Below are 9,258 nucleotides of genomic sequence, written 5' to 3'. Positions count from 1 at the left end.
TGGAGGATTAACAGTAGGGATAAACAAAACTAAAATCAAGACAGATTAGGTTATTTTCTGCTCTGTGCAGCATCACATGATATAAGTAAAGCTCAGTGCAGAAACACCAACACTTTCTGGGCGTAAGTACGAGTTAAATTTCTGTCTCAAAATCCCATGAAAATCTCACCATGAATACTATGACAATTTATATACATAATACTATGACGTTTTTAAAACCTTAATATACAACAGCTAGTTCTGACTAAGTCATTTGATTGGAAGACAGAGTACAGCAGCACCGGGACTTTTAATTACGTGTATCCCTCCGCCTTACAGGTGTTCTATTAATCGTCAATGAGCGTTACATTAACGGTCGTTATATATCTTAGATTGTAACAAAGTTTGCAAAGATGAATATATTTCCAGAAATAACATTTGAATTAAATTGTGTGTGGTCGATAGAAGAGGATGCTCCCTCTCGTGTGATATTGCTCAACTATACGATTATTTATTTATGGGGCGGCACGGTGGTATAGTGGTTACAACTGTCGCCTCACAGTGAGAAGGTTCTGGCTTCGAACCCCTTCTGTGTGCAGTATTCATGTTCTTCCTGTGCCCGTGGGGGTGATCTCCGCATGCTCCGGTTTCCTCCCACAGTATGAAGACTTGGTAATTGGTAACAGAGGGTTGGGGATAAGTGTCCCAGAACAAACATCACATTTCAAATCAATAGTGAAATCCTTAAGACTCCATTTCTCCCACTCTGTGATTAATGTTATGATATTACAAATGTGGTTAGTAAGGTTCACCATGTAAATGTAATGCGGAGTACATACAAAAGTATTTGGAGCCCCATGGGGTGTTTCCTTTCCCTACACAAGTTTACAGAATTTCACATTTAAAAAAAAAGGTCCATAATGAACTGATACTTCATAACCTTTATTAAAAAGTTAATATAGCAGGAAGAGAAAGATTATTCAGCACAGTTAAAAATCTAAAGCTCAACATGAAACAGTAAAAACAGAACTTCAGTCATTTGAAATACACAAGTCTATTTACAACATTAAAGCCGGTGTTCTACTGACAAACACCTCATGATGTCAAAACTCAACCAAACATCTGAAGTAGTAAAAGATGCAGGTATATACACACAGGAGCACGAGAGGTTGATCACAGGCGGAATCGATCAGAGAAGTTTGGCGAGTGGGGGACGGTGAGGGGAACCTCACTCTTCTTCACTGCTACAGGTTTGTAGTGTCTGATGGGCTGAGCCTTGTGGACCTGCAGAGGAGGCAAAGAAAAGCTGTGAGACTGGCGTCGTCAGGCTGCAGCTGCACACACAGGTTAAACTCTGACCATTTACCAGCCCGTGTTTTATGTACGTTTCCTTGTTACAGTGTGACGTTATAAAAACGATTAAAGACTTTACACAAACACGTTTAAACTGTTAACAGTTTAATGTTAAATTAATGCACGTTAATTTGTTCAGCAATCAGTCCTATTAAGAAGAAAACCCAAGTAGAAGAGCTGTGGATTGTCAGCGGGACCAGCAGCTCTTTAACCGAATCTAATCATGTTATTATAGATGAAAAGCAGCTACATGACCACATCAACAGTATTGTCACTCAGTGATACGTCATCAACCTCCCCTCCATGTAAACATTGTGTAGCAGTGACCTGTTCTTGCCGCAGCCTGGCGATCTCATCCCTCTGTCTCTGCTCCTCCTCTCGTCTCTGATCCTCCTCCATGAGCGCCCTGAGAGCCTCCTTCTCGCTAGCCACTCGCTCATACTCCTGCCGCTCCCGGGCCCTTCGCTCCGTTGACAGCTCGAAGGCCTCGACAACTGTGGAAGAATTGATGCCTTCTCAAAGTGCAGTGGCAGATGATAGTAAAAGGCAACAGAAACAGTGAGTTACATGACGCTGGAGAATGCCACAGCAGAGAACTGAAGCACTCTTCAGGTTTCAATAAAGTCACTTATTCAATCCTGGTCACTTTAACACGGCATGGGTGAATCTTTGTTGTGTTTTTGTTTTGTGAAAGTTTGTTTTTATGTGGCAACAATTCTGCTGTGTGTTGGTATGGAGATCTGTTACTTCAAAACAAACACTTCCATCTCCCTCAGATGCATCAACAAATGATAAGTGTGTGTTATTGACCTTTTCCTGTGCAGTTGTGTCTGAGGATAAAACACTGGATCATTAGCCAATGATCCAATTGTTTTTACTGTCTGCATGAAGACATTTGTGATGGTTAAAGTAAGAGGCGAGGGAATGCATCATATCAATGAGTGTCTTCACAGACAAGATGTGTATGTTTATCAAAGCCTGATGCAGCTTGTTCCTCTGAACGATAGAGTGCCATTGTTTCCAGAAACTTGTGTTCGAGGTATCAGACAGTCAGAATTATGCATTTCTCTCACAGACACTTCAGGTCTAGGTCTGGGTGAGGGTCAGTGTTGTGATGCAGCTCTGCATGTTGACAGTCTTACCTATTACAGCCCGGCTCTCCTTCTTGGGTTGGAAAGGCTCTTTGTGAGTGACTGTGTTGGGTCTGGCTTTGAATATTGCTGCTTCCTCCTGTTGTTTCTGCTCTTCTTTCACCTACAAAGCACAAAGCTCAGGTTTGAATTGCACCATTGTAGAGAATAAAAACAGCTTCTCTGCGTTCAGTGGCAGATCCCATCATACCATCTGTTCCCAGCGACTGTTCTTCACAGCACCACGTTCATCCAGGAGCATCCTGAAGGGCTCAGGCTTTGTGGGCTCCAGCTTCTTCTTCTCAGGAAGGACCACAGCGTCAAAGTCTGGCAGTGGCTGAGCCTTGAACTGTGGAACCTGGAGAAAGTCAGAGGAAAATGATTTTAACGGTTGTGTCTTTATTCTGGATGTCTGAGAACACCAGCTGAGGAAGTGTGACTGCACCTCTTCGTTTCGCTTGTCCTCCAGCCTCTTCTCTTTCAGTGCCCTCCTCTCTCGCTCCCTCTCTTCAAAGGAGAAGGGACAGACCTCCACATGGCGGTTCTCTGGGAGCCGGGGCTGGAAGGGGAGGCCGAAGTGAGGCACTGGCGGGGGCTTCACTGGTGATGGCTGTTTTTCCTGACAAGAGACACCAGGTTTTGTCATTTACATGGGAATGGCTGGGATGTAGGGGTTTGGTTACCATTGGTAGTGCAACTATTGATCACCATTATTGACAGTGAAAATACCCGTTCCAAATATCTGAGCACAAGGTGAAGTTTTATCCGAACGTTAAAAAACAGACAAAAAAAACAATTCAATTTTCTGACTTAAACTATGAATGAATTCATGACAATCAAACGTGTTCTTACTTCCTCGACCTTGCGATCCACACGAACTCTCTTCTTCAGCGCAAAAGCTGGAGACTCTGGAACAGTTGGATGCAGCACTTTCTTCTCTGGTAATCCCTGTTGACAGGAGTAATTCCTGTTTACTACATTCAGGTATGGGAATAACCTCAAAAGCTTCATGTTTTCTCAGAAGAATTAAAGTGAGTTTATTGTAAACTCCTGTATTTGGCACTGAACTGTTGGCAGCCAGGTTTTAACTCACCACTACTCCTTCCATGATCTTTTTGGGCAGAGGCTGTGGTTTAAAGATGTGTGGCTTCTCTTCATCCTCCTGAGGCTTCTTGGTAGCCTGCCTTCCCTGGAGCCTCTTTTCAATCTGCAGCTCGAAGCCTTCAGGTACAGTGGGCTCCTTCACTGCTGGTTTCTTCAAGTCCTGGGCATTCTCCAGTATTTTCCTGTTCAGCTCCAGGGCCTTGAATTTAAACCTGTGATCAGAATACAACATTAATGAGAAACGAACATGATGCTTGTATTTTTTTTGTGCACATGGTTGATGGCTGCAGGAAGCAGGATGGTCTGTAGGGGGTTAAGTAAAGGCTCTTACTTGTTCAGTTTGTCCACCTCTTCAGCCTCCAGGTCCGCACTGCTCTTCACAGTGGGTGGCCGGCTCCTCTGGCGGGTCATGAGGTGTGGGGTATGAGGCTGGGTGAGCTTCAGGTGGTCAACCTTCACTGGGGATGGCCCTAACAAAGTCATTTTAAACATGTTAATCATTTAAATGCTTATATCCCCAGATCACAGAAAAAGACTTTAATTGGCACTGAACACTGATGAAGCAAAGCCAACCTCTCTCCTGGCTCTGGCGGCTTCGCAGATGGTATCGCTCGGGGGTTCGTTTCTGAAACTGCGCTATCTGCTGAGCCATGGGCACGTAGGTGCCCGGCCCCTCCATCTTCCTCTTGTTGCCTGTGGACAGGTTGAAGGGTTTGGGAACTGTGGCACCTCTCTTGGTCTTTGCCTGAAATACAAAAACAAGCCAAGTGTAAAAATTAGATGAACATCATCATCATGTGCATCCATTCAGGTGTATATACTTTTTCACGTAGAAGGGTTTACAAATGTGCCACAATTTTGTTCTGTTTTCTCAATTTTTAAGTCAATGAAATAAAAGGAACAGAGCATTAAGGTTTCTAGGAAATGACAGTAACAGTCTTGCCTTAAAGGGTCCACTGACATGTCTATAGGCTCTAGGTGTATCATTGGTGGTCTGGGTTTCAGCTCTGTCCAAAGCCCTTGGGATGCAGTATAGCTTTAAGGACCTTTAAGGTGTTAGCATATGAAATACTTACTGGGGAGGAAGGTTGACGAAGCTGACTGATGAAGTCCACTTCCTTTTGGGATGTACTGGTTGAAGTGGTTGCCTTAACACGGGTGTCTGTGTTGAAATGGAACTCTTTAGGCACAGTTGTGGACATGGCCGTCTTCTTCAGTGGTGGATCTGAAATAACAGTGACACAGAAGTAAAGTGAGCCTTCAGATCTTAACAAACAGAAACAGACTAATGGCTTCTTATCCTGCACACAAAACAGTACTTTCACTAATGGTTGTTGCAGACCCACACAAAGTAAGAGTTTCATCTACTCACTTCCAGCCAGGGCAGCTTTGTAGCTGGCCTCGTTCTTCTTGCGATGCAGAGCCACTTCCTTCTGGAGGTTCCTGATGCGCTCCAGCTCCTGCTCCTCAGAGCTAACATGCCTGTCATCAGGAAAAAGACAGCTTTAACTTGTTTTTTCATCTCAGTCTCGTTTAAAGTGTTAAAGTAATCTATTCGAACCATTTAGAGCTTCACTTTAAGTTTATGCCATTAAGATACTTGGGTTCAAAAGCTCTGACTTTTCTACAGACCGTTTAAGAAAGAAAAACAATCCTGGCGGGTTTTATATGTAGATGAAGGCAGCTGATGGCGATTGGTCTTGTCAGTGTTACTTTCATATTCTTAGTGAAACAGAAAAGTTCCAAGTTTAGAGTAAAAATACAAAGTATATGAACCTACTTCAAACCACAACTTGCATCCAAAGCACCATCTCCAGTGGGCTCTACACTCACTGAGGGTGGCCTGTTTTACCTTCTCACCTGCACAAACACTGCACCTTACAGCTGGCTTTTCACTCTACCTTTCAATGTGGCTATTTAGAACAATTAAACACTTGTTTTTCCCAATGTGCTTGGATGACAAATCATATGAAGTTCTTTTCTAGCATAACCTGACCCTTAGTCGGCAACCAAGGAGCTGCCTGCACTTCAGCAGTTCTATCAGTCCCTTCAGGAAGTTTTATGGAAACAAAACAAATTAATCTGATCAAATAATATAAAGCAAGAACTGGTCATTCTTTTTTTGCTCCATCCCCTGCAGGATGAGGCTGAGAAACATGGTTTCACCAGTAGTACTGGCAGTAGTCTTACTCTCTGTTTGCAGTGTTGGAAGCTGCTGCCCGGGTCTTGGGCGTCTTCCTGGAATTCAGCTGCCCACTCCTGCGGAGGACCCTCGTGGATTTTCGAGTCGGTTGGGCAACAGGACTCCTAGAACAAACAGCTGCAGTTGAAGTGGCTGCTGTGAAGGCAGGATGATATGACTGGACAGTCATGACACTTACATTTTGTGTTTCTTTGATGGTGGTTGAGCTGATGGTTGTTGAGCTGAGGTGCTGGGCATCTCTTTACGTTTTGAAACCCTAAAATGAATTAAAATCACAATCACACTGGCCATTAGGAGCAGCAGGAGAAGTCCCGCACACCGACCCGATCTGGTGAGGGTTAGTATTTGTTTGACAACGTGAGGCGATGGAGCTATGTATAATGTTCAAGTTAATCATTTGTCACCTTTTGGATAACCTTATAATTAGTTTAAATATAACCATCACTGGAACTGTACCTGCGTGGTTGGACAGGGGGTTGATTCGCAGTCCTCCTCCTTGGTTGGGCATCAGTCTGAGTTTCAGCACCCCAGGATGTGACAATGTTTGGAGGTGGAGATGTGGCTCTACCAGGACCTGGAACATTGATCAGTCCACATGAGTTCACATTCACATTATCCAAGTCATGAGGACTTTTTAACTCAAATTACAGAAGACTAGGGGACCACATACTGGGAACAAGCTGCATTTTCAGAACCACCTTAACGACAACATTAGCATGTTAACAGAAAATAATTATCAGTGCATATGAGTAATTGGCTATAATGCAAAGAAAACTAACCAGCATCCACATCTGTCTTGACTTGATGAGTTACAGTGGCTTTGGGCAGGCTGGGCATGTCGCTTCTCATAAAGGGCTTTCTCAAAGGTGTAGCAAGGTCAGCATCAACTCCCCCAGCCTGATGTTCTGCATGTGAGACAGTCAACGATAAAGTCAAGAAAGATTCTGAAATAGGCATTTTAAAAAGGCCACTGTGGTACAGGCCATTTTCTCAATCAGTTTCAAATTGAAGAGCATTAAGTCTGTAGCAACACGAGAGCAACTGTATTAAGTTTAGCATGTACAGAAACTTTAATCATATTCATATGAGATGCACAACACACCAAAACACAGCATTTCAAACAAAGCCTTATAAAAGTTTGTCACTACCTTGACAGAACTACACTTGTAGAGTGTATTGAAATTGGACCTAGTGCTGGAATTTAAAATGCCTTTATCCAAATTGTATGCAACAACTTCAAGATCCAGGGTTACCCAACAAAAACATGCCTCTAAACTCTCACCCTTCATATAACTCAAAAAAAAAAAAAAAAAAAAGCAAAGAGCGTCAAAACCTCAAAAAAACAGATCACTTCAAACAATGCATGTACAGCTTCACATTTGTCCAAAGATACAAATGACAGCAACGGAAACACTAACAAAACATCAGTGCTGCAGAGCTCGGTTTGTATAACGTGCTTCTGCTAATATTTACTCCACCTGCACCAACTTATTTCCAGTGTAACCAGAGATGAGCGGCCCGTAATAGCTGCATGAGGAGACATGGAAGACGAGCTCATCCTAAACTTTTCACAGCAGTTTGCTGCGAGGCAGGATAAACGCACACCGCGTCTCAAACCCTCAACTTAATACCACTCAGATTCAAATGTTGAAAAAGACTCACCAAACCACCTATCGTCGCTGTCTGCATTCTCCAGTTCTTGGAGGTCGATGACGTGGGAAGGGGCGTCAAACTCGTAGAGTTCAGGGAGACCCTCCGAATCGCTTTGGGCCATAATCTCAGGCTGTGTTATTCCACAACTCGCCTAAACAAGAAACCAGTAAACAGGGCACATCTTGCATTAAAGTTCCCCTTGTTGAATCCACATTTAGTTATCCAACCAGGCTAGCAATTTATTTGGTCTTAACTAAGGCTAGTTTACATCTGATAACTGTACTTTGATGGAATGTGATCGCCTGTGTCGACAAAGGAACTGAACCGGAAAAGTTACACAAAAGAACATGTTTTTGTTGTTTTTTCTTACCATTAAGCTGTACATTGCTGTCTTAATGTAACATTAAAATACTGATTTGCGTCACGAAGTCTCATTCTAATCGTTTAACTGTAGTTTACGTTAAGGCAACGCCATCAAGGTAGAACAACTGGTTAACGCTACCTAACGTTAAACATTAGCCGTTTAACTGGTAAAACTATCAGGTAATTCGTATTATTAACACATTAAATATCGCAACATTCACGCGGCTGTCCCGTTTAGTAGAATTGATCTGTAAAATATGAAACTATTTTGCAAAATAAGTAAGATTTGTTGAAAACCTTACCGACACCGTCTGTTCTCGGGGCGACGCAGATGAATCTGCAAACGCCGCGCGGATGTAACGTTAGCGTTTAAATTGCCTCCGTTTTGAAACAGCCAATGGCTAACGTCATGTCCATTAGCTCGCCGCTTATTGGTTCATACGCGTCAACTTCCTTTGACCTGACCACGTGATCGTCACATATTGCAAAATAATGTGGAAATATGTGTGTTTGCAGCCAAAAGAAGAAATATGCCAATAACACATTTTGGGGAGGGAAGAGCACAGACTACAATGGGCAGATAGTTGACGAGTTAATGGAATTAAAATTATTACTTTGTTTAAAAAATTGGCCTGGTTTGTTTTTAGCAGAGGAGGAGAATCAGCTGTAGATCTAATGTTGGTTTCTAGTGACCCATATGCAAATGTTATATGTACATATATTGAATTTACATGTATGAAATGTATGTACATATGAAATAAAAAAAAGTATGTAAAAAAAATTATATGAAACCTATTAGAAATTGGAACAATTTCATATATTGACAGATATGTCTATCCCATACAAATATGTGTGTTTATGTTTGTATTCTGTGGACATGTTACATAAATATATATCAATCCCAAAGCCTATTAATATATGTTGATATTATATACAATGACAAAAGTCTAAGACCACATTCCCAGAATGGAAAGATAGACATGTTTAAAATGAATGAGAAATTGATAAGAAAAGCAGATATAAATTAAATATATATTCTAAACATATATGCTCACAACATGCTATACCACAGAAAAAACCTAATAAATCCGATAATATCCTAATTGAGCTGAACATTTTACAGTTTGAATTGAGCTTTTGTTGGAGTTTTATCATGGATTATGGAGTTATTATGGTTTTTAAATGCTATTTTAATGTAATCCTAATGATATATTTTTTAATGTATTTCCAGTATTTCCATGCCTTGAACTATGTTGTGTCTGAATGGTGTTATTATAGAAATAAACTTGTCTTGCCTTTATGTTGAAACGTCTAGAAGGAGATACGAATCAAAAAGTGGAATAATAAAGAATTTGTGTACCCGAGATGAACATATAGTAGGATTGCGTTTGCAGCAATTGTACCAAACTACTTACATATAAACAAGGAAGGAGATGGAATGCACCTTTGGCGACCTTGTTTTATACATCTAGT

The 9,258-nt window shown here is 41.7% G+C and overlaps 1 protein-coding gene across 2 annotated transcripts; it reads right to left on the bottom strand.

Annotated features, from left to right (window-relative positions):
• Positions 1-905: 905 nt before the first annotated feature.
• tpx2 (TPX2 microtubule nucleation factor) lies at positions 906-8,173 on the bottom strand. Of its 2 annotated transcripts, none has more exons than XM_056385077.1 (17): positions 8,088-8,173; positions 7,432-7,573; positions 6,549-6,674; positions 6,226-6,343; positions 5,948-6,025; positions 5,757-5,873; positions 4,939-5,048; positions 4,643-4,791; positions 4,140-4,311; positions 3,898-4,036; positions 3,556-3,778; positions 3,315-3,410; positions 2,908-3,081; positions 2,674-2,820; positions 2,475-2,586; positions 1,660-1,844; positions 906-1,263 (listed from the first exon to the last, which is right to left on the bottom strand). In XM_056385077.1, the coding sequence occupies exons 2-17, from the start codon at positions 7,541-7,543 to the stop codon at positions 1,153-1,155; spliced, it is 2,169 nt and encodes a 722-aa protein (XP_056241052.1). In that variant the 5' UTR covers positions 7,544-7,573; positions 8,088-8,173; the 3' UTR covers positions 906-1,152. The 2 variants fall into 2 exon arrangements, with proteins under 2 accessions (XP_056241052.1, XP_056241053.1); XM_056385078.1 differs by having other exon boundaries at positions 1,660-1,826.
• Between the last annotated feature and the right edge of the window lie 1,085 nt (positions 8,174-9,258).

This window comes from Seriola aureovittata, chromosome 9, assembly GCF_021018895.1.
Source record: "Seriola aureovittata isolate HTS-2021-v1 ecotype China chromosome 9, ASM2101889v1, whole genome shotgun sequence".
NCBI classification, from domain to species: Eukaryota; Metazoa; Chordata; class Actinopteri; order Carangiformes; family Carangidae; genus Seriola; species Seriola aureovittata.
Note: the sequence above shows the minus strand (reverse complement) of the source record. Positions and strands in the feature narration are given on the sequence as shown.